Here is a 25109-nt window from a genome sequence, read left to right on the forward strand (position 1 = left end):
ATCAAAATGAAGTCACAAACCCATTCACTGCCTTCCATTCCCACTGTCCCCCTTCTAGGGCAGCCACCAGCATCACTCACGCGGACCCCACTCCCCAGTCTCAGGCTAGCACTCTGGCTCCTGTAATCCAGGCCCCACAGAGAAGCCAGGCAGTCTTTGTCAGTGTCAGTTAGATTGTGCTGCTCTCCCACTGAAACCTTGAATGACTGCCATTGCTCTATGGTGGAAATCTTACTTTGCTCTGGTCTGCTCACATCATCAGTCCCCTAACTCACTCTGTCCCCAACCCTTTCCAGGATAACTCCCTGGTTTAGGTGGCCCCAGGAACAGTGGTCTCCTTCCCAGCACACCACACCTGTGTCAGCCCCAGGGCTTGTATATGCTGTTCCTTCTGCCTGGGACTCTCTTCTCACCTTTCACATGAAGCTTGAATAACATCTCTAGGGGACACCTAAAACAACAGCCTCCCGGTCACCCCATCTCTCCTCCCACACCCACCGTTTACTGCTCCCGTAGTGGTTTCCGCTTGTGTTGATTGTCGTCCATCTGCACTCACTGCGACATATGTTCCTAAGAGTTGGGGACTCTGGTCTTCATCACCAAGGCCCAGAACTGTGCCCAGAAAAATGCTTGACATATTGCAAGTGTCAACAAGATCTGCTGAGTAAGATCTTGTTACGAATGAGTGCACTCATTTAAATGACCAAATTTACTGGTCTTAATTCTGTTTGCTTGATATGGGACTCCACCTCACTATTTTAAAGAAGCAAACTCCTAACAGAGAATGCATATGAAATGTAAAGCAGCCCAAATCAATGGCTTCCTCCAGCTCCCTGAGGTTCCCCTCTCAAACCTGAGAACAGAAAGGGGATGCGGCCAAACTCGCCCCCAGGTACCTCACCGACTAGGGAGTGCCCTCACTGCAACTGCTATAGCTCCACCTCAAAACACTGGGCGGGCTCCAGCACCCGCCTCCCAGGCATCCTCTGCGTTGATGCTGGCAATGTGCTGACTCTGTCACTGCTGGGACAGCAGTCAGTACTGATGTTGGGCAGCTGGGGATGGAGCAGCCAGCGTCAGCCTGTGGAACGCATTGTTTCTAAAGAGCTGCCAGTTGCAGAAGCTGCCAAGCTCTCTGGCCAGCTGTGGGATCTTTGCTGAGATGGAGATGTAGTCAAGGAAGGGGACTGAAAGGTAAGAAGGACAGAAAATGAAGGCAAAGAGGGTGGATGACCTGGGCCATACACAGTGGACATGAAGCAGGAGACCATATGCCCCGAGGGATGGGCCAGGACTTGGCTACTCCCCTGACCATAAATGGCTTGGCCAGGGCTCTGTTGGAGCCACCTCTGGCCCTGTCACTGTTGCTCTCCCAGCTGTACGTTCTTACAAATGCAAGACACAAGCTAACACACCAGCAAGAAAAGAGGTTGCTGAGGGCTGTGTTTGGAGAAGGTTCTTGGGAGGCTGAAGGAGATGGTGAGTATGGCTCTCAGTTTTTCTCAGCCTAACCTCCATAACCTCCACTGCTCTCTATAAACACTCTCAGGCTTGTAAAGCTTATGTCCTAATTCAAGTATAATTGCACCCTCAGTACAATGAAGTCAAGAAGCTTGTTTTTTAATTATTTTCCTATATGCAAAATACTAATCATTAAAAATACTTTCATCAATATTTGCTGATATTATCTTTTAATATTGAGATGTTGTTTGTAATACCCTACATACAACAAGGGTGCAAATGATATGTTTCAGCTAAATTCATTTCCCAGTTGAAGTGATGGTTCTGATCAATGCCTTTATCCTTATTTGTTCTGTCTGCCTTCTGCTACACTATCAGCAACGGAGATATTCATGAGTTGTGTCTGAAACTTTCCACCTTTCTTATTGACTTGTGGTTCGTATTTGCCTGTGACTTAATCAGATGGAGTTTGCTACGTTAGAGGAGGCTTTTGTGACTCCTTGATTAAAGAGATTATTAAGAGGAGTTGACCTCAGGCTTTGGAGTCAGGAAGATCTGTGATCTCACCGAACCTCTACCGCTTCCTCTCTGGCGATCTCCGGTGTCAGTTCCCACCCTGTGATGTGGGGATGATGGTACCCTCCCCATGGGGGGGTTATGAGTGCAGAGTCTGACACACCGCATCCCCCCACAACTGTAACTAATTATCCTGTCTCCCCCTCCTTCCCTCATAAGCAGAAAATTCATCATGAGCAACGCACAGTGACTAAGATCCTAATGTACTTTCAGAACCATTATGTAGCTATTACACAGATCTTAGGCCAGCAATACATGTTTTGAACCAAATTTCGGTACTTTGACTATGGCTCTTCCATACATGCAATTCCATCCAACAAGACCTTCCCAAGGGGCTTCCCTGTGCCGTGTGCTGGCCAGGCCATCAAGGGTGACACCACATGATCCCCCACCCACTAGAGTATTTTACAGTGGAAGCTGCTGCCACAAGCGTTAGTTCCTTTGGGCTTATTGTGTGAGGTGGGCAGGGCAAGTTAATTGTGTCCCACTTTGAGGGTGGAAAAACAGCCTGGAAGAATATATTTGCTGGAAATGGAAATGGAGACCAGAGAGTTTGCATCACTTTTCCAAGGCCACACAGCTCCCAAGTGGTGAGCCTGGACTCAAATCCAGATCAGGTGACTCCCAGCCCAGGGTTGCCTCACCCCACCCAGCTGTCTCTCTAAAAGACACTGCATCAGATTCTTCTCCATCTGAATTTACGTGATGTTTTTCTCCCCGTGAGAACACTGTAGTGTGTTTCTATAATATATGAATGTCTTTCTGAAACAAGCCAAAATCTTCGTCATCCAAGTGTTGATAAATAGCACATGCTTGTTGCTGCCCTGCCCCCATCTGCTGTTCCCCCAAAGGAAGCTTTGTCTAGGGCCTGCCGACGTCAGTACCGGGACACACACTGATGAGGTAAGGTTCTGGACAGCTGCGTGCAGTGCGGGGCCCGTCAAGTGCCCCTGCAGCATCCATGGACTAGGTGGGTGTCAGCACGAAGGGCAGTGGTTGGAGCCCCTGAGCAGGAAGGCCCTGGCCTCAGGTGGCCCAGTTGTCACTTTAGCTCTATATCCTAGAAGTATGTCTATCTTGGTCTCAATTAAGAGCAGCCTGGAAAGACTGGAATCAGTGAGCCCACACTGCAGTGACAGAAGATGCTGAAGGGGGAGGAAGGAGCCACCGGAGGTCCTGGGGAGGGCCTGACCCAGATCAGTGGGCAGGCTAACAACGTGGTGTCCCGCTGAGCCCACGATCTTTAAATACTGATTCCATATTTGAGGGAGAGGCTGGGTGTTAGGTGAGGGGAAGTGCAGATGGCTCCCGTTTCCCCTGTTGTTCTGCCCAGCTCAGCTCCAGCCTGGAACCTGTGCCTCAGATGCAGCACAACCGGAAGCCCTTTCTTTCTGGGGTCTCTCTCCTGGGAAGGGGGGTAAGGAGCAGGCGCTCTTCCTGGAGCACACCCCTCGGGGGTCTTACTTCCTAAACCAAGCAGAAAGAATCCAGTACTTAGAGAGTCACACAGTTCCCTCTCTGAAGGGAGTTCTGGGAAAAAACAATTTCCATCACTTTGCTTAATTTCTGGTATTGTTTTTGCCGCCATTTGGGTCAGGACCCCTCAGGCCACACTGGCTGGCCCCTAGATAGGGCCCTGGTTGAGGACCTGAGGAAGGGAGCAGGGGGAAGCCTGGCTTGGGCCTGAGGGAGGAGCCCATGCCCTCAGGCTCCTCTGTTTCCCTTCCCCTTGGGGTCCAGATGGGGAGTGGAGACAGGGGCTGACGGAGCCTGTGGGGTCAGTGCATTCTCTTGCAATCCTCCAGGTCAGCGGAAGTGGAGTGGTCAGGAGCCTGACTGAGCATTCCTGGAGGCTTACTGTTTTTTTCTCTCTCCCAGAGTTTTTCTCTGAACTTCACACTGTCAGCCAACACAGTAAGTACAGCAGCCCCCCTTCACCAGTCAGGTCAGCGGAGGTCGATGCAGAGTGCTCCCGGGCTTCAGAACGCCATCACTGAAGCTCATGCAGGGTGACAAGTCACACGTGTTTCAGGGGCACTTAGGAATAATGGGGGGTGCGCAGAGAAGTTTTTCCTTTTTCAAGTATAAAAGCCAAAAATACACATTTGAAAAGAAAAATAGAAAACCCCCAAATACCTGAATTCCCATCAGCAGAAAACACTGGAGTCACTCCTTCCACTTGTGTTTGACTTCACATAAATTTTGGCTTTCGTTGTCTTTGTGCCTGGGTGTTCTTACTCTATATAGAATTTTATATGGTAATGTTTCCCATCAGCTTTTATAACCGTAACTGATGATCACCTGATATTTCTTCAAGGAAATTATTTCTATTTTTGATAAACCACAATTAGGAATAATTTTGTGCCAAACACAGTTATAATTAAAGCCTTGTCTGCATTTAAGATGATTTCCTTTGTATAAGGAAGCACTGGGCCAGCAGGAGTGGACCACTTACGGCTCTTGAGTATGGCATTTAGCTGCAAGTGAGAATGGAGATTGTCAGTTAATGATGGCAGACGTCTTCAGTTCAGAGTTGGTCTCCCATCCTCTGCTCTCATGTTGTGTAGAGATAACACAGCCAGGGGTGGTTTCTAACCAGTGGGGCTGTTATAACTGAGCTAGGCATTTCCCTGGTCCTGTTTTCAGTGGGTTTAGCTGTGCCAAATTTTCTGGTAAGTGATATTGTTCTTCGAAGAGAATAAACTGAATTTCCCTGGTAAGAGGATGCCTATGCCAATTTGCATTTTTTCTGTAACTCTGGGGCCTAGCTCTGGAGAGCAGCGGAAAGGTAGAACCTGCCTTCCAGTGCCCACTACTGGCCACCCGGGATATCTGGCCCCTGACTCCCCTGGCAGGGCCCTGCCTTCTGAACCTCCCTGACTTGCTCCGCTCCCTGCTTCAGCCTCTGCTTATTGTCTGCAGACAAATTCCCCTGTCCCTCTCCTTACTTGTCACACCTTTTAATATGGTCACCGCTGGAACTTTCCCTCTGACTGCTTGAACTCAGCAGCTCTGTAGAGACCCCTGGTCCGTCTTACCAGTCTTCGCCTACCCCACAAAGGTAACTCAGAGAAGCAAGGAGCCATTACTGGGGGTGGTGGAGGTGAGTGGGGTGAGAGGGAGGCCTCTGCTGCTGGTCACCAACTTTGGGAGCACCTTCCTGGTTAACAGCCCATCTCTCTGAGAACTGTCCCCTCCCACTTGGAACCTTTGTAGGGCAATGGACCAACTCTATCTGCCTGGGACTGTCTGGTATTAGCACTGAAAGTCCTAAATCCGGGCAAGCTCTCTGGATAACCAGGACAGTTAGTCACCCAACCTGGCAGTTGCTCTACCACATAACCCTTCCCTTTTGGTACAGTGGAATGATCTGGAATGCCAGTGAACTGGGAAGCAGGGAAAAAGGTGGAGACTCTGCCCATTAGAGTCTCTATGCAGGGAGTTTGGAACACGGTTACACATGCAAGTCAGTCCCTGCCAGGCCATACAGAACTGTCAAGTATAAGCACTAGGCTGGGGTGTTGCATTTGGTCATGGCAGTGTAGCACAGCGGTTAAGCACAGACCCTGGAAACAAACTACTCGGCATCTGCCACTTAGGGCTGGGTGACCTCACACGATTTACCTCACTCTTTTCATTTGTAAAATGGGGTTCATTATAGTCCTGCTTCACTGGCTGTTGTAAAGAATGAGTGAACTGATATAGGAAAAGCACTTTTCTGCCTGGCATATAGTAAGTTCTCCATAATTGTTAGTTGGTCAATTAGTAGGTGTTCACAGGGGTAAGAAAATCCATCTGAAGAAAGAGAAAGAAAGAAAGAAACAGGCAGAGAAGCACACAGGTCAGAGGCCATGCCACCCAAGAGAGATGAAGAGATCCCAGGAAGGATGGCTTCTGTCCTGACCAGTTACCTGTCACGAGCTCCAGTCTGTGGGGAAGCCGGATTCCCGCTGCCGCTGGGTTCCACGAGGCGCTCCTGCCTCCTCAGAGTTAACTCCTTTTCACTGTGCAAAGCCAGCCCATGTGAATTCCTGTAACCTAAAGACAGAACATGAAATGATACCCAATTCTTCTCCCCACCGTGAGAAATATTACACTTCGGCAAATTGCAACATTAAGTTAATATGGGGGTGGAATGAGACTGTGGTAGGTTTAAGTGTAACCGTTTACGTTCCAGGTGTCAGTGCCTGGTTATGGATCCCTCCTGTGACGAAAGCTATCTGGGAAAGGTGCCTAGACTTGGAACTGAAACACACAATTGCAGGCTACATTTATGGTTATCCCTGGGATCTTGAACAAGACTCACAACTTCTCTAAGGGCTATTTCTTTTTCTCTTTTTTTTGTGAAATAGAGACAGTAATTAAAAGCCCAAGCCCCGGGGATTCCAATGTGTTCACTGAGGGTGATGAAAGGATCAGATAGAGCAGGTCTGACCAGCACTTTGCCAAGTTTAAGGGAATGACAAAAGCATATTCTCCTAGAGCTCATTTGATCCTCAGGACAGCCCCAGAGGTAGGTGCTTAACAGCCCTATTTTATAGATGAAGAAACAAGGCCTCTTAGCTTATGAGTGTAGAAATCACCAATCCACTGTAGGTAGTGTGAGCCCAGGACCTATACCGCTAACCATACCACACCACTTGGTGTGGCTCACATAGGTTAGTGGTTAATGGAGAACTGTGTTCCCTAAGCTGTATTGATCCAGGTAAGACTCTCACCTGTGAATCTCATAAATGGTGAAATCCAGGGCCCCTCCTTGAACTGGAAACATGTAATGTATTCATTCAATGTGGAATTATCCCAAGAGCAAAGCTAATTCACAACTTCAGACGGTCCCAAAACCATAGCTTCAGTGCATATTTAAAAACAAGTAAGTCTTCCTTCAAGAACTTTGCTTCCACCAGTATTTTTATTTGTTTCCCTTCTAGCAATCAGGACAAGTAGGTGCCAAGTGTGCCCGGAAGGGTGTGGGGAAGGAAGACAGGATAAAGCCTTTTTGAGGTGTCAAATGTGTTATGGCAAATCCAGAGAGTGAATAATGAAGCCATCACCTGAATTTCTGAATTCTCTCTCCTTATAACCAAATTTCATTCCAATTCTTACCAAGGAAGCATTCAAAAGGTTCTATTTGGCAATTGTCAAGTGTTGTTTTCAATAAAAAATTTAGCAAAGGGGTGAACTTTAAGCATTAGAGCTTAACCTTTGACAGATTGTCTTGTGTAATATGCATTCTATAGATTTTTTCCTAAGACGTATATTCTTTTTCTGAACAGACTTCCTCCCCAGTCGTTACGGGTGGGAAAGGAGCAGTAAGTATATCATTGAAGTTATGGAGCCTTGGATTGGTCATTTGTAAAGTGGGATAATAATGCTCTGTTTTGCACATTTGTTTTGAGGATTCGATAGATTTTGATATGTGACTGACCTGTCACCAAGCACAGATTCTAGCTCAACAATTATTCTTATGACCAACTCAGTTCAAAAGTGAGGGAGAATGTGCAAAATCAGATGGATTTCACAAAGTGTTGAGGAAATGAAGCTAGACACAAAAGAGTACATACTTTCTATTTGTGTCTAGACGATGTTGAAAAACAGACAAAACTAATCTGCAATGATGACTTCAGCATACTGGTTACATGTGCTGCGACCTGAAGGTTGTCTGAGGGGGATTCTGGGGTGCTAGTAATGTTCTGTTTCTCATCTGGGTGCTGGTTATGTGGGTGGGTTCATCATGTGAAAAGTCATCAAACTATCTATTTATAATTCATATACTTTTCTGCATGCATGTTGTTCTTCTGTGAAATCAGCCCCTTCCCCCAAAAGGGAGGGGGACCCAGCATTATATGAAAGTTGCACACTCATAGGGATTCTGCAGGTGACCTTTGATGTGTCCAACTAATCAGTAAATCTGAAAACTATGTGGCTACAAGCCTGGTATTTCCACTTGGATCAAAGCAAAATGGGAATTTGAAAATCAACTGGTCAATAAATTTAGTGGAAATAAATTTTTAAAATTCACATCAAAATGATGTTAGGATATAATAAAACTTTTTTTACTTTTTGCCAAACAGATAGGTAAACATCCTGTCTAACTGTTGCTTTAATTGTATCTCAGTCTATTAAATTGATGAGACATTTGTATTTCAGTTCTTGAAATGGCCTGTTCCTATCCTCTGCCCATTTTTATACTGGATTACCACCCTTTTCCAATGGATTTAAACTATGTAAATTAAATCCCACGACAATGAGTCATCCGACATGTACACAGCAAACATTTTTTTGCACTATTTCATTGCCCTTTTAATTTTGTATATGACACTTAGGGTCCATGCAGGGTTTTGTTTGTCTCACCTTTAATCGATTGCACTTTTCCTTTACCCCTGGAGAACCTGCCTGCTTTTCTCTCTGTGCCAGGACTGCGGGCCCTCTCTTGGATTAGCGGCAGGCATTCCGTCCCTGGTGGCCACAGCCCTGCTGGCAGCTTTACTCTTCACTCTGATTTGCCGAAGAAGAAGCCACAGCGAGTCCACCGAGGTAACTGGTGTCTTCTTTGGGTCTGGACATGTGGGCAGGAATTGGTATTTCAGTGAACAGGCTTTGGGTTGAGAATGTCAGGACCCACGTCTGCTTCCTGAGGGCATGATGGCGGACGTTCCTGCACCTCAACTTCTGACTTTATGCCCCAGGCAGAGCCGGTCTGTCACACCACCCTCAGGTCACTTGAGGAAACCCGGAGTGACAAGGATGGCATCTGAGGTGGCAAAAACTGACAGTGGAGAGAGATGTTGTTGCCATGGGAAATGCATGTCTGTACAGTGGGTGTATTTTCTAAAGCTGAGAAATGAAAGGGCTCAAGCTTCACAAAAAGAGTGGAGGTAACCTTGGGAAAGAAGGACCAGCAGGGGCAGGGGCGTCTAGGTAGGGAAATGTCCAGAAGTACTCAGCTTTATTTATTGGGGCCCCTTTTTCCACACACTTGAACACACATCAGTCACAAGGGACCCTACCAGCCCCACTCCTTCCAACTGCCAGACTGCTCAGAATTCAAGGCCGCCCAGACCGACGTCCAGGGAGGTTCCATGGTTGTCTGGACTCTGGGTTGAATTGCATCCTCCATTTACGACCCTTGCTCATGTTCTCACACTGGTAGGCACTAACAGGGAGTTAGAAAACCTAGGTTCTAACCCTGGCTTTGCCACTGTGTGATTTATATGATCCTGGACAAGCAACTTAACATTTCCTGTGCCTTCAAAACAGGAGTCAAAAAAACCACTCTCCTTATTTTAAGAAGAAGGCAAAGTTGTAAGGATGAAATGAGATCATGAATGTAAAGATATGATGACAAGCTGTAAACCTTAAACATATAAATAAATATTGTGAGTTTTGGAGGTGTGTTTATTTAGGTCATAGTTGATTAACCTTCAGTGCACTTTAAAATCATCTAGGAGACTACAAAAATACCAATCACTGAAACCAATTACATCAGCACCTCTGAATGGTAAGGCTTTGGCATTGGTCTTAAAAAATAAAATGCACCATTTTTGGTCACAGGGATGGTAGTTCAGTATGGAGAATAAAGCCAATGATTCTGTAACATCTTTCTATGTTGACAGATAACACCTGCACTATTGGGGTAAGGATTTAATAATGCGGGTAACTGGTGAATCACTTTGTTGTATACTTGAAACTAATATAAGATTGAATATCAACTATACTTTAATTAAAAAAACACAACTTTTTATTATGGATAATTGTAAACATACACTAGAGAGAATAATATAGTGAACCTAATTATTAACATGTGGCCAGTCTTGTTTGATCTGTATTCCCACCCATTTCTCCATGCTGTCAACTCTAGATTATTTTTGAAGTAATTTATAATAGTATTTCTTGTTTGTTTGCTTATTTGTTTTTAAAGCTCTCTGGTGATTCTTACGTGCACCCAGGTATAAGAACCACTGATTTTAGTCATTATTAGGGGCGAATACCATGGCCCTTCATTTCTCCTTCTTTCTATTTTTACCAATTTAGGAAATTGAGAGGCCCTGTGAAATTTCAGAAATCTATGGCAGTCCCAAGATCGCTGAGGTAATAACTCTTGGCTATAATCACTGTATATCATTAATGTAGTAAAGAGCTGAGGGTTTTAAAGCCTTTCAGGTACAGGAGAAGAACAGTATGAGCACACGTGCAAAAGAGATGACCCAGTGAAGCTCAGGCACAGAGGAAGTTCTCACTGTATTTTTATTGGATGGAAAGGAATCCAAAGTTGATTTAATATTAGAAAGTCAATTTAATATCATTTATTTCACTTAAAAATAAAAAGAGAAAAGTCATGTGATCATCTCAGTAGAAGAGAGTTCGGAAAAATTAAGTAGTCATTTGTGACGTGAACTCTTAGCAAACTAAAAATAGAACAGGAACATCCTTATCTTGAAAGAAGATACCTTAAGAAAAAAATTACAGTAAACATCATACCTAAGGTAAAAGGTTAATTTTAGATCAGAAACAAAACAAGGATGTTCAGTATTACCACTTCTCATCAGTATTGTACCTTAGGTCCTGGTCATTGCAATACGATCAGAAAAAGAAGTAGAAATTAATTCAACAGGGGGATTCCCTTCACAATGTATACATATGTCAAATAATCACATCATACACTTTAAATATCTTATAATTGTATTTATCTTTATAACTCAATAAACATGAAAAGAAAAAGAACTAGAAAGTACAAGAATGGAGAAGAAACAAAATAGTATTTGCAGGTGATATGATTACCTACATAGAGAAGCCAAATTATCTACAGATAAATTATTAGAATTAGTGAGAGATTTTAACAAGTTTCCTGGATACAAAATTAATATGTAAAAGTAATTTGCATTTCTAAAAATCAGTAGCAATCAATTAGAAAAAAGAAATTTCTAAAAATACCACTTTGTAGTGGTATTAAAAATATATAGAATGGTTAAGGAATAAATCTAACAAAAGCATGTAATCCCTTAATGGAGAATAATAAAACTTTAGTAAAATATATTAAATAAGACCTAAATAATAGGAACTATATACCATGCTTCTGGATAGGTAGACTCAGAGCATAAAAATGTCAACCTCAAATTGATCTATATGATAAATACAATTCCAACATAAATTCAGAGTTTTTTCATGGAACTTAATAAAGTGCCTTTAAAACCTATATGAAAAAAGGCAGAAAAAATATTTTTAAAATAGCAGTGAGCAAACAGAACAAGTAAAAAACAATAGGAAGATGGTAGATTTAAATCCAACCATATCAATGATTGTACTAAATGTAAATGGTCTGAATATCCCATTAAAAAGCACAGCTATTCAGATCGCATATAAAAACAAGATCCAACTATATACAGCCTACAAAAACTCACTTTAATATAACAAATTATATTAAGCTCTGGCAATTGTAGGCCTCTCCTTATTTGTTATCTGTCTTTCAAGGCTCACCATTCTTCCTTGCCAGATGTCCTGGGTCTTGAAAATGGTTGTTTTAAATGTTTTGTCTGATTTTTGGTTGTTTCAGGTGGGAGGGTAAATCTGGTGGCTGTTACTCCAGCTTGGCTAGAAGCAGAAATTTTTGCTGTATTTTTAAAAAACCTATTTGTTTTCTCAAGAATCCTAGGAGGTCACCAACATATGAGAAGAATATGATGGGAACAGAGGAAGCCCACATATATGTGCAGACAGTAGCAGGAAGCGAGGAAACCAGGCATGACACCTACCGCCCTACTGTTGAAATGGAGAGAAGGAGGGGACTGTGGTGGCTTATACCTAAACTGAGCCTGGAATGATGCAGCTCAGTCAAGGAGCTTAAACAGAGCTGAAAACGCAGGCAATTGTGCTTGGAGTGAAGGATAGACCAAGCTGCTTCTTAATCAATCCAAATTTCATTTTCACATTTGGAGAACTTTTGGGTTGATTTGTGTCTTTAGGGGGCAGAGCCAGAGAGGTTCATTCCAACACTCAAATCTTGTGATTTAATAGGAAGCACCAAGTGAGGTCACTATGCATCCAGAAAGAGCCCTTGGATCTAGTTCCTGACCCCAGTGGCAATTTGCTTTTCTTCGTGATTTTGGGAGAGAAGCTTGATTTCTGTGTATCTTGCTTTCTTCTCTTTCTTCATATCCCTTTTCTCAAAAATGCCATCACACCTGGCTTCTATAAGAGGGTTGGCCAAGGCCAGCATGGTGCAAGTTGGAATATAAATGAAATTTGAAAGGATGTGTGAGGGGAAGTATGTCCTTATTTCTGAATGCCTTGGGGTAGAAATCACAGGAGCCACAGGTCTGGTTCCCTGACCACCAGAGCAGCATGCAGCTGGATCACTCATTGCTTCTACTTGCACCTGTGGTCAGAGGGTATTTAGGGTAGGCAATTCTGCAGTGGAGTGTGTGTGTGTGTGTGTGTGTGTGTGTGTGTGTGTGTGTGTGTTGAGGGTAAAGCAGAGGTTGTTTCAAAAGATTATTAGAAATGAGGGCTACATCCATTTTGTAGGAGTGCAGAGAAAGGCCCATGTCCTTGACTATCACGGGGAAAAACCCTATGGCAGGAAGGGAGCTCGGGAGGACTCTGAGTCAGTGGACACAGGACCAAAGGGAGTAGCCGCATGTGTGCCACCCAGGGGAAGCCTGGGGACAGTGTCAGCTGGTCTGGGCCAGCCCTCAGCACCACTTCCGTGAGGAGGCTTCCAGGAGTCCTGGTTCCCTCATGCAGGGCCATCGCCTGTGAATAGGCTGGATCTCCTGGTGGGAGAACTTGGGTCCAGAGCATCTTGGGGTCCATCTACCAGCTCCATGTGCCAAGCCACCTTGATATGCTATGGAAACATTCCTTTCTTACAAGGGCCTTTGATTACTTGGAAACACACCACTTCTTCTTCAAATAACCAAGATCAGGTTCTACAAACCCAGTCACTGATGCATGCCAGCATGTGCTTTTCCAAGCCCCTTGTGAAATTCAGTCTGTGCTGGGTTCCCTGGGTCCAGTCACCTTGACAAACAGATTTGACCATTTCAAGGCAGATTTCCGAGGGATCCAGGTGCTTGTACTTCTTTTGCACTTGGGAAGGGCCTTGGATTTGCTGAGACCCTGACTGTGGCTCACAAGTGCAGGCCCTGGGGCAATGACCGACCACAGGGAGCCTCAGCTCTGCCCTTACAAAATGGAAATAGCAGTTGTCCTCCTATCCTCAGGGCGGTTGTGAGGCTGGGCTGGAATACACATGTGAATAAGCCTTGTAGTCTATAAAATAAAGTGTGACTTGTATTTTGGACCATTTATTTTAATTCCACTTACAATGCATTGCTTAGAACCTTTATTTCAAATTGTTTCTACTAAACTAGTGAGGTTCGGTATTTCTTTTTTTTTCTCCTGCTTCAATGCATAAGAACTTATTTTGCAATAAAGTGAAAATTCAAATGATCATTCTTATGGACCTAGAACATGTCTGTGGTTTCTCTTTGCCTAAGTATACAACATTGGTTCTGGGGTGGAATCAAGGTTATCCCGGGGTATTCCTGGCACTGACACTCTCTCTGATAATGAAGATGGTCAGGCTTCATGGAGGGCAGCCCTTGTGAGAAAAGCACTGAGAACAGAAGTCAAGAGCTCTGGTGCCCCGACCTAGGGCTGGTGCTAGCTAGGATGACCTTGTGCCAGTTGCACAATGTGTTTTGGTCTTATTTCTTCATGTATCGCCTGGTGTTTGGATTGGCTTGTCTCTAATGTTATATCTACTCATTTCAAACATTCTAACTTTGATTTCCCCAAATCCTGTGAAGTAAACCTCCCCCTTCTCCCACTCACCAGTCCTGTCAGCATAGCCTCTATATCCTCCATGATCTTGCTAAGCTCTTGGCTTTACAGGTGGAGAGAGATACTTACTCTTCCTGTATTTGCCAATAACAATTTTACATAGCTTTCCTTGTAGCATTTATCAGTGCAATATCGTAATGCCAATTAAAGACAAAAACATGAATCGCTAAATTTTGAAGCATTGCCCATTTATACAATCTCCTCGCTCCCACCATCCTGGTGAGAATTCTTGATCAACGTATGACATAGCATATGTGCACTGGTTTCCCTCCCGTGTCAGACAATCTGCCGGCTCCTATGACAGTATCAGAGAAGCAATGAAAAGGCTAAAGACAACTGGTTTTTCTGGGAGCTGTCTTTTCCCCTAAGTGAAGGTGGAGTCTCCTATCCACCCAAGGAAATACTACTAGGAAATCTTTCATAGAGCCCTTTGGCTCAAAGACATAAAATAATCTTCTTTTGGGTTCAAACGAGAGAAGAATCTGCACTATCTTTACTTCTTTTTCCTTTACCTGAAGCTGTGGGAGAAGAAGAGATGAGTATGACTCTTTCTAGCACTAATCACCCCATATGACTGATTAAAAGTCTGATAATGTTAAGGCATAACTTGGAATATGCCTCCGGGAAAAACTTATAAAGGACTTTCTCTCTTCCACCCTATAATGAGGCTATCTGAACTCCAATAAATTAACAGATGTAAAAATACCAAAATTGGGCAGATGAGACTAGGGAACATTTGTAGGGAACATTGGCTGAGTGTGTCCAATAGATTGCAGGTAGAATTTGAAAATGAATGAGGGCTTTTGACAGACAGGCTATATGTGCTTGGGGCTTTAAACCCTGATTTGTAATGACAGAGAATCTAGTTTTCATCTTGGAGGTACATTTGCAGGGTTAAAATGAGCTGAATGATTTGACTACGAGTGGGAACAAGCCATGTTGGAAGAATTCTACCACAAATATGACTGACTAGTGATGAGGAGTCACATGGTGATTACTCTGACTCACCTGGCCAGGGTCTATTCATTTACGAAGGCAAGGTATGGTGAACTTGTCTTGGGCGTGGGGGGAAGCCCAATCTGTGTCCTGCTCCTTCTAGTCCCCTCGGCTCCACTGCATAGGCCTCCTCTCCACTCCTTGGAAGCCACAGCCCTTTCAGCAACACAGGCTTCCTCTCTGCTCCTCAGCACTTAGGATCCCCCCAGCTGCAAGAGCCTGCTTTCTGCTCCCTTGATGTCATGGTCCCTTCTGCCACATGGGCCGTCTGTCTGCTTTTCAGACAGCACAGCCCTTCTAGCATATGGCCTTCGCACAGAATGTTGATGAGATGGAGTAGGAAGTTCAGGGAGGCCACAGTCAATAGAATTTGTAAGGCAGAAGAGAGGGGAGAGTTGCATGGAGACAGAACCCAGGGATTCACAGAGGGTCCCTCTTGAGAACTCGATTATGTACTGACCAGCATATGCATGTGGAGAAACTACTGAAGGGGAAAAAAACACTTGAATGGGTTAGAGGAAATAATACCCCAGCTCACACAGGGCCAAGAACAGTGCCTATTCCCAAACAGCCAGAGTATAAAACATCATAATTCAGCAGGCATCAGGTACGTACTAAGGGAAGTATTGCCTCAGTAGTGGGGAAGAATAGTAACTCTTAGATTAAACTAGGTTAGTGCTATTTGAGTTCTGCCTAACAAAGCTTAAAAGCAAAATGCAGACAAATCAAACTGTTTCCAAGCAACTTAACCACATCCTATACCAAAGGTCACAAATATTTATAGGAATACAAAAATATCCAGCTCCCAACAGGTAAAATTCACAGTGTCTAGAATCCAATAAAAAATTACCATGTATGCAAAGAGGCAGGAAAACATGATATAATAAGAAGAGGAACACTCGATCAATAGAAACTGACTCAGAATTGACATGGATGATATACCTAGTGGACAAAGACATTAAAACAGTTACAAGTACACTGATGGACAGTGACTGCAATGGGGTGTGGGTGGGGGACTCGATAATAAGGGTGAATGTAGTAATCACATTGTTTTTCTTGTGAAACCTTCATAAGAGTGTATATCAATGATACCTTAATAAAAAAAAACAGTTAAAGTACATTCTGTAAATTTAATAAGCCAGAAGAAGCAGTGAATGTGCTAAATAGGGACATGGAATATATTTCTTAGAGCCTAACTCAGACATCTAAAATTGCAAACTATGGTGCCTAAAATAAAAACTATACTGGGTAGGATTTAATGGAACTGTATATATTGCAGAAGACAGTATTAGTAAACTTAAAAACATATCAATAAAAGCTACTCAAAATAAAACACAGATTAAAAATAAATAGACCATCAGTGACCTATGGAACAACTTCACCTGGCCTTTCATCCCTAAAGTGGCAAGGGGAGGGGAAACAGGAAAAATATCTGAAGAAATAATAGCTGAACAGTTGTAATGATGAGAACTATAAACCCACAGATCAAAGAATAAAGGAACTTCAAGCACAGGAAACATGAATAAACCAAACCAAGCCTCTTCATAATCAAATTGCTCAAAACCTGAGACAAATAGAAGAATCTTAAAAGTGGCCATCAGGAATGGACATATTATATACAGAGTAACAAGGATTATAGCAGAATCCTTGTAATTGTAAACAATGCATGCTAGACAAGGGAGCAATGTCATTAAAGTATAGAAAGAAAAGCACCATCAACGTAGGATTTTTACCCAGCAAAAATATCTTCAAAAAGGAAAGCAAAATAAAAACTTTTCTACACATATATAAGCTCACAAATTCATCACCAACAGACCAGCACTACAAGAATATTGAAGGAAATCCTTCAAACAAAAAGGAAAATGGCATCTGATGGAAAGTAGGATGCACACTAGGAAGGAAAGCTGTCCTGGGGGGCTGTCCAGGCTCTGTGACCCGGGAAGCAGCAGGGTGCTGAGGGGGGATGGGGCTGGACTGGAGAACGTGGCCCAGCCCAGAGGGCAGCGCTGCTCAGCTCTAGCCCAGGATGCCAATGGGGATGTGGCCTACTGTTGCCATGACTTCTTTCCCAGAAGAGAAGCCATAATTCTGTTTTTTCCAAAAAAGCACTCTATCAAGTTTTAAACACTGGCAGCTAATTTTAAAGTGTCCTAAACACAGAGAAGGCCAAACGAAACATGCCTATGGGCTGTATTTGGCCCACAGGCCGCCAGTGTTTGACGTCTATAATACATAACAAAAACTTCTTTTTCTCCCTTTCAAGTTTTCAGTAGGTGTAAAGGAAGGCTTGGAAAGTTCATTTCTAGAAATTCATTTCAAAAACGAAAGCTCTGGCTCAGCTCTCCTTGTCACTGCCTACAGAACAGTGTGTCTTCCTGGGCCTCTGTCTGGAACTAGTGTGGGCCAATCCAAATCGTCCCATTCCTTCAAACCTGTTTGGACCCCTCCTTCTCTGTGAAAGCCTCCCAGTCCACAGGGCTCTGCCCTGTTACCAAGCCTGTATTTGCCCACCCTGCCCTCCCACATGGCAGCCCTCCTGCTGGCATGCTGACCAGCCTCTTATCTCTGGCAATATCATTTTGTTGCTCGTTTTCTTCTCTTGTTTTCCAGGCCTCTCCTTGAGAGAAGCTGATACAGTGAAGGAGAGATCTGGACTGTGGCATTCAGCCCTGACTGCCCCGGCCAGCAATTCCCTAAGAGACCTTAGCTCCTTGCTGATTCTTCAGTTGACCTCAAGGATAGTTTCTTTGATGTCAGAGAGGTGAGGGGTCCTGGGGAGTACACCTGTGGCCTCTCAAACTCAGAGAGTGGGCCAAGACAGGAGGAGGGCCTGGGGCCTTGGATTCTACAGTAATGTCTCTGGCCCAAGCTAAAGTCCCAGACTCCAGTGGCCTTAGACACACTGTACACTGATCACAGCCGATTGAATGCTGGCCCTATCAGAGTCTGTCTCAAGAAATGGAAATGGGAGATTGAAGGATGGTGGGCTGGAGAGAAAAGCAAGGCTGCTCGTGGGGCCTCCAGGAGTCAGTAGGAGTGGTCTTGGTCCTGGCTGTCCCTTCTGAGGAGTGGGTGAGAGGATGCCCAGCTGTGCTCTGTCATCACCCTTGGCCCCCAGGAGGTCTTTGCTCCTTGCCCCCTTTACACCCCATGGGGTGTCTGGAGGAGTTTTGATTCCAACATCCTTCCTCAACCATTTGCTCACCTGGCCTCAGGTGCTGCTCAGCTGTCAGGTCAGGCTTGAGCCCTGGATGCCCGTGAGACTGACATGATCACCCTCGCTGCCCAAGGGCTTGGCTGCTCTTGCCTGCCATGTGTTGATATCAAGTCCCATCTCCAGTCCCTGCCTGAGCCCAGCCCCACTGCACTCTGTTGAATAATCCAGGGAAAGGGAATGTGGCGACATTGGCCAACCTCAGTGTCATGGAAAAGCATGGCGAACTGTGAAGCCTGATATCCAATGGAACAGCAGGCCATGAGGGGCCAAACTCCTGATGTCCCCACCCTTCTGCAGAGGCCAGCTTTGGCTGCGATCTGTCCCCATCCACGTGGCCACCCCAGTCCCCTTTTCCTTCCCTCCCCATGCTTCCTCAGTGCTCACTCTGGCCTGCCCCCCTCATTGTGGCGGGAATACCGACCAGCCTCTCCTTCGGCTCTCTCCCCCCACACACACCACCAGGGACAGGCTGCATCGGTCCCCCTCCCCTTACCTCAGGCTCCTGTGGGTTAACCAGGAGCTCCCTGCTCCCTACGGGGGTGGAGGAAGGGGTGCCTGGCCAGGCTGGTTCTCCAGGGCACCCAGGCCTCATCCCTCTAGTCTCAGAGAAGGTCTATGGGGATCCCACCCCTGAGCAGGGTCTGCATGACTCCCGCTGGGTGGCCTTTGGTTCCCAAGAGGTAACCAGCAGAGAAGCCACTAAAACTCCCTGTGAACAGGGGCTATGTTTTGCTCATTTCTGAGCCCTCAGGGCTGAGTGCAGCCCTTGGCATATAACAGGCAGGGAGCTCATAAAAAGGATGACCAAATAATTTATCCTCCAGACCAGAAAGTTTTAAGAGGAAAAGGGTGTGCTCTCATAATTAGGCAGGAACAACAAGCACAAGCTGGAACTGTCCCCAGCAAATGAGGATGAATGGTCACCCTGTCCCTGTGTCTGTTAAGTGACTGAATGAACACAGCTAATGGCCCATTCCCGAATATTCTGGCTCAAGGCAGAAGAGTGTGGCCTTTGGAGTCAAGTAGGCCCTGGGTTCAAACCCTAGCTTTGCTGCACATTAACTTGGCTTTGGGCAAGGAGCCCATCTTCTGGAAACCTCAACGTTTCTCTCATTGATAAATCAGATGTCCTACCTACCTCAGGGGTTATGGGCCTGTTTAAGTGGAATAATGCCTCTGAAGCATGACATGGGGCACCTGTAGCATATTCAACATACCTGTGGTGTGATGCCGATGGGTGCGGTGGCCTCTTATCTATCCTGACGGGCTAGACTGGGCAATGGAAGGCAATGCCAATGTCTTTTATCCCGTCAAAACCCAGACTCCGGGTGGTTTCTTCTGCAGGTAGCTCCCCCCACCACTTCCTCTCCTTTGCGTCTCCCACCATCTTAGCCTTCAGAGCTGAATGCCTGTGCTGAGCAGAAACATCGTCTCCCAGCTTCAAATAGCACCTCAACATTTACCAGGATTAAGTGAGACAATTTACAGGAAGAGGAAAGAATGAGAAGGAGACTAAACACTTGACTCTCTGAAGCAACTTGCATGAACGAGCCTGGTCGCACACCCCTTCCTGTGCCCTTGCCCGCATAGCTGCAATACCACCCAGTGGGACAGGACCTAATTCCCCATCCCTCGGAGCTTAGCTGTGTGACCTGCTTTGACCGCTGGATAGTGACAGACTTGGAAAGGAGTCTTGACAAGCGCTTGCCCACTCAGGGCTGCCTCTTGTGTCACTGCTGTCATCATGAGAAGGATAGGTCAGTTAGCTCACTGGTCTCAGGTGGGGGACGAGAGGCACAGGAAGCGGATCCTAGCCAAGACCAAACCCCCAGCCAATGTGCAGTTCTATTGTTTCCAGCCACCAAGTTTTCAGATGGTTTGTTATATTGAATTTTTGGCAGTACTTACTGATCTGCTCTCCACCCCAGGATCCCCGCACAAGAAAGGAAGGAGGTTCCTCCCCTGTGCTCCCCTGTGGGGCAGCAATGTTCTCTATGGGGCCCTGGGTCTCCCAACCCCCTCTTCTCTGAGGGTCTGGAAGAAAAGGGGAAGGATCATCATGAGACCTCCCAGCTCTTCAGCAGTCCACAGACATAGAAGCAGCTGGACAGAAGCCTTTCTGGTCCCTTCAAGGTATAGGGCTTACGTCCTCCTAGAGAAAGCAGGGGCCTGAAAGGGCCTGGAGCCTGAGTATTCCAAAGTCTGTCTCGGCCAGGGCTACCTCCCTGACCTTGGGTGCCCAAAGACGAGGAGACGGGCCACTAACAGCCAGAGAGGGACCCAAAGATGGGAGAAAAAGGAGATATTCCTATGGGGGTTTAGGAAATTGTACTTCCTTGAGAGCAAAAGCAGTGGGAATACATCCGGTCTGTGGCCTCAGGCTGGGACGCCCAGAAAAACGGCTCCATGGTGACAGAGGCAGGCTTTGACCTGAGCAGAAGGAGTCTAGACTTAGCACCCCTCCTCCAACACCTCAGAAGGGACCCAGAGCCCCCTCTGAAATCTCTGATCTTCTAATGAAACTTGTTTCTCTCCTCAAATAAATCTTAAACTCTTTATGCTTTCATTTCATTACATTGTTTAAGAATATTTTATAATATTTGAGTGAAAATATAAGACTCCACCTTCTTGTTTTCTCCTATTTTTATTGGAAATATGCAGTATTTCAGCTACACTGTATGCAAAGTGGGCTTTGATGAGCTTCCCTGGAAACAAGCTACCAATTACAACACTGTTTCTATGGAAAAAAGTTTTGTGAATTCTAAGCAAAAGTCCTATAAATGGCCTATTAGAGCTCAATCCATTACCAAGTGGTATCCTATCATGTTTCCAGAATTATTTATTTCTAGAAGCAATCTGCATTTCAATAAGACTTTAAGAATCCTAAACTTTCCCAAGGTATCTTTCACTATAACATGAAGCAGAATTTATTTAACTTGAAAAAAAAAACAGAAAATAAGTTGACAACTATTTTCCTAAGCATTTCTTTCCCATGGTTCAATGTAATCCAATCCCAGATGTGCAAAAATTTCTTCTTCACTTTCTGCTTTGAGAAACATCCTCTGAAAACACAAAAAATACATGCATTCAGATATTTTTGCTAAGCATCTCAGCGCTGACATAGTTAAAGTATTATTTGTAAAACTGTCTTGTCAGAATGAATTATTGCCAAAACATAATTCCCTGCTTCTGAGTATAAAAAATTATCTTGACTGACTTTTGTCATTTTTATATTTTTCCCCCAAAAAATATGGTACTTAATAAATTAAGGTAAAATAATGACAGCCTCATGTATTCAGCTAAGGGCATTTGGTATTTTTTCCTGTGGGACTGTAGTTCTTAACTACAGTTGTTCATTAAAACTACCGGAAAGAGCTTTTAAAAATTATTGAAGCCTAAGCTATGTCTCAGTTCAAAGAATCTCAGAAGAGGTCTTGTCACCAATCTGTTTAAAATCTCTGGGTCATTTGCATGTGTCGCCAGCATTACATACAGTAATATGCATACAGGTGATAAGGAGTGGCAATTACAATATAGTGCATGTTTGGTTCTCCTCTTGGCCTTCCACACCTGCCCCCACCCTGACCAGGCTCCCACCCCATGATCGCTCTTAGACAAAGCACCACTTCTCCTCCATCCTTTCTTGCCTACAGCACAGTGCGGAGTATGCCATAGGCACTGGCTTATGTTGAACTATTTATTACCTGTCAATTTGTAAGTATCCCTAAGATGATTTATGTGAGTCAGCCTCCACTCCCATGCTTAATATCTGAGGCTTTCCTGCCAGCACCCACAGCCCTCTCGTCTGATTTTTCTTTGGGAAACCACCCCTCCCTCTTCTCAGCCCATGAGGGTCATTTGAGGCAAGTCCCACCTCCTAGGAGGGGCACACAAACCAAGTCTGGCCAGTCAGAGCCAAAGGAAAGAGCTGAAGGATGGGCACATGGCCCAGGCCAAGACAATGAGCATCAGCTAGAACTCTTGCTGGGTCTATTAGGAAAGGGGCTCTTCTCTGTTTGGGTGGCTAAGCAGGAAGGACGGAACTCATGGGAAAATCCTGCCTGAGAATGAAACCAATATGGAGGGAAGCCTGCACGAGCACGTGGATACAGCCACACCTGAAGTCAATTACCCCAGATGCTGCAGTTTTAAAGCCAAATTCCCTTTTTTTTTTTGCTGTGCCATTTTGAATTGGGTTTCTGACACTTGTAACTGAGACAGTTCTAACTAAATACACTTCATTTGGATGTAAGCTCCTAGAGGGTAAAGACCATTGCTCCTAGTGATTTGGGGTCTTCTTCCTCCTCAGCTTAGTCTAGTATCCTTGATCACCGTACGAACAGTAGCCCCTTGGCACCTGTGGATTTAACAGCTGAATATTTAACTCTTCATAATTCATACAGTAAGTTTTCATTTTCCTGAGGCATGAATTTGGATTGCAGCCACTGCAGGCTCACATGCCAAATGAGTCACACAGCTGGTGAGTGAGCCCAGCTGATTATTCCTCTAGATCTCAGGGCAGCTCTCTTGCTCTCTTTCTTGCAATAGAATCTCATTAATGACTTAAGTGGTCACTCAAAATGCTACTGCCCAGTGCATGTGAGGGGAACTTGAGTGGCATTTGTGATTTGGGGGAGATCCTTCATTTTCTTTGGAGCTACTCATTGCAAATGCCAATGGTATACCAAACTCAATTAATGGGCATTGCTGGGCTGGTTCCTGAGATTCAGTAAGCTCATCATCTTTGAGCCCAAAGCTCCTAAGGTGCGTTCTGGGCTGGGGGGACTGTGCTCCCATCCATATCTTTCCAGGTGCCCTCAGCTGTGATCTGTGGGGCCAGAACACTCGGGGCAAAGGAAACTAAACCTTGATGGTAAAATCAGTTCAAGAAAAGTGCTCAGGGAGCCAGCCTGGGGGATGAAGACCAAAGTAGCCCATCTCAGGGTACACCTTTACCTTGGTCTTGTCATATAAAGCATGGTTATCCAGCGCCATCTTCCGCTCATGTGTGGCGTAACACCGGAGGTCTCTCTCAAACTGCTGGACAAGAGATAATTAAAATAAATTACTAACAAGTCTTGAGTACTTCAGTTGTACGTGTTTAGAGATATCTAACTCCCTATAATAAAATATCTACACTAAACATTCTCAGAGCGATTTTCTCCCCAAGGCAAAGCTCTGCAATGAAGGTGCTCTGAGCTACCTGGGCACACTAGAATGCAAGCTCCCTGAAAACTTGAACCAGATTTGTTTTGTTCATAACTCTATTTTCTCCTTGAATAGTGCCTGGCACACAGAAGATGCAAGACAAATGTTCGTTTGTGGGTTTTGTGAGGATGGTGTCCAGAATAATATGTGGTTCAGAGTAAATGCTGGAAGAATAATAGTTTTTTATTTGGAACACCGCTATTGTAAAAGGGGATGAGAAGCCAGAGACCCAGATCCTATACTGGATTTTTTCCCTTTCTGGCTGTGCAACTCTCAGCAAGCCACCAAGCCTCTCTAAATCTCAGTTAGTCAAACAGGAGGATGCAAAGGGTCATTGAGAAAGGTCCCCTCTGGCTCCAAAGCCTCTCACAGGAGATTCTGTAAAACTGATGGTTTGAGCCAACTGCCCCAGAAGAGCGTCTCCTCCGATCAGGGGAGGGCTCGGAGGCTGCAGGGAGCAAAACCTGAAGCCTGAGATAGAGGACAGAAAAACCCTGGAAAAGGAGAACAATGAATGGCGTCGTCCTTGGGGTTAATTCTCCTGACAGAAGCACAGATTTCCAGATGTTGATCTTGCCACGTGGGATCGGGAGAAATCATGGGACAATCGCGCCCTCTGGTGGCGAGGAACCATTTCTTATTTTAGGAAAGTTGGCTGAAGCTGGGAAGCGCCCTTTCCGCCCTCCACCTTGGGTGTGTGAGAAACAGACTCACAGAGGCTCTTTGCTAAGCAACACCCCTGTACTTGCACAGACCAGCAGCTACCGCGTCCAGAATCTGCCTCATCATGATTTGTCCACAACCCTGGCTCCCGCTCCGCGGAGTTTAAGGGCTCACTCAGCTGCAGGGGGCAAGGGCAGAAGCAGGAATACCATCAGGAAGGCCATGGCGATATTCCAGGAACTGGTATCCTACTTTTATGGGGAGCTTACCTTGTGCCAGGCACTGGGCTGATTTCTTGCTTTATGTTAATTTTCAGATCTGCCTATTATGTTCGTACTTAACTTCTAAAAGAGTCTCAAAGACTCTACCTCTAAAAGAACAGTTTTAAGGACACAGCTGAACTCGAAATGTGCTAATATGAAGGCATTCTCTCATTTAATCCTCATTACAAGCCTGTGAAGTTGGTGGTGTTATTAGTCCCACTTTTCAGATGCGGAAAGAAGGCCCAAATAGCCTAAGTAATTTACCTGAGGACACTGCCAATGATAGAGCTAGAACTCAAACTCCTGAATTCCAAAGCTCAGGCACTTTTACCCTGGACAATTCTGCCTTCCGCTTTAAAACCTCTTTAGTTTCTCTCAATGACCCTGGGAGGTAGAGCAAGGACGTTGTTTTGTTTCAGATGCAGAAAGCTGTACATCGAGCAGGTGTAATGGTACTACAGTCTGGCTGTATCACTGGTCACGACAGACCTCAGAGGTTGGCCCAGGGCTGCTGCATACAGTTGTACAAGTTATGCAATGCAAAACTCTAGAGAGCGCCATTCACATTTGTAGCCTTTGCAAATGTGCATGTTTATGATGACAACTTTCTGGAAAATGGCAATAAGGTACCTTAAGTAAGAGATGCTTCTTAAAGTTGGTTAAAGAGTCCTGTTGAGTTAGAAAAGGGGCTGAGTTAACCTAGGCACCTAGCCACAGTCATCCATGTGTCCTGCCAGTGTTCACAGAGCGATAGCAATAATTTTTGAGAACTCTGAGAGAAGAGACTAAAATGTACTAAAAACATGTGTGTCTTAAAAACAAAATGGACAAAGGGCAGTCATTTCTGCCAGTGATCCCTAACCAGCATGACCTTGTTAAACCCG

General features: G+C 45.0%; 2 protein-coding genes across 7 annotated transcripts in view; one reads left to right on the forward strand and one right to left on the reverse strand.

The window, feature by feature from the left end:
* Positions 1–1011: 1011 nt before the first annotated feature.
* On the forward strand, positions 1012–13329 carry OPALIN (oligodendrocytic myelin paranodal and inner loop protein). Of its 3 annotated transcripts, XM_017679333.3 has the most exons (7): positions 1012–1194; positions 1377–1479; positions 3916–3951; positions 7311–7346; positions 8452–8571; positions 10069–10125; positions 11679–13329. In XM_017679333.3, exons 2-7 carry the CDS (start codon positions 1477–1479, stop codon positions 11853–11855), a joined length of 429 nt encoding a protein of 142 aa, XP_017534822.2. In that variant the 5' UTR covers positions 1012–1194; positions 1377–1476; the 3' UTR covers positions 11856–13329. The 3 variants fall into 3 exon arrangements, with proteins under 3 accessions (XP_017534822.2, XP_017534823.2, XP_017534824.2); XM_017679334.3 differs by lacking the exon at positions 3916–3951 and having other exon boundaries at positions 1012–1479; XM_017679335.3 differs by lacking the exons at positions 3916–3951; positions 7311–7346 and having other exon boundaries at positions 1012–1479.
* Positions 13330–21002: 7673 nt separating this feature from the next.
* Positions 21003–25109, reverse strand: part of DNTT (DNA nucleotidylexotransferase) — a 32988-nt gene continuing 28881 nt past the window's right edge. For 3 of the 4 annotated variants that reach the window (XM_073240613.1, XM_073240612.1, XM_073240610.1), the window contains 2 exons: positions 23048–23131; positions 21003–21153 (listed from right to left, as the gene is read on the reverse strand). In XM_073240613.1, the coding sequence (XP_073096714.1) occupies positions 21067–21153; positions 23048–23131 (171 nt within the window). In that variant the 3' untranslated portion in view covers positions 21003–21066. The remainder of the gene's footprint in view (positions 21154–23047; positions 23132–25109) is intronic. The other variant, XM_073240611.1, reaches the window with a different exon arrangement.

Source organism: Manis javanica, chromosome 7, assembly GCF_040802235.1.
Source record: "Manis javanica isolate MJ-LG chromosome 7, MJ_LKY, whole genome shotgun sequence".
NCBI classification, from domain to species: domain Eukaryota; kingdom Metazoa; phylum Chordata; class Mammalia; order Pholidota; family Manidae; genus Manis; species Manis javanica.

Coding starts and splice junctions, on each gene's coding strand:
- OPALIN (XM_017679333.3), top strand. Junction 7,347..8,451: donor TTACGGGTGGGAAAGGAGCA/GTAAGTATATCA, acceptor TCTCTGTGCCAG/GACTGCGGGCCCTCTCTTGG. Junction 10,126..11,678: donor GCAGTCCCAAGATCGCTGAG/GTAATAACTCTT, acceptor TGTTTTCTCAAG/AATCCTAGGAGGTCACCAAC.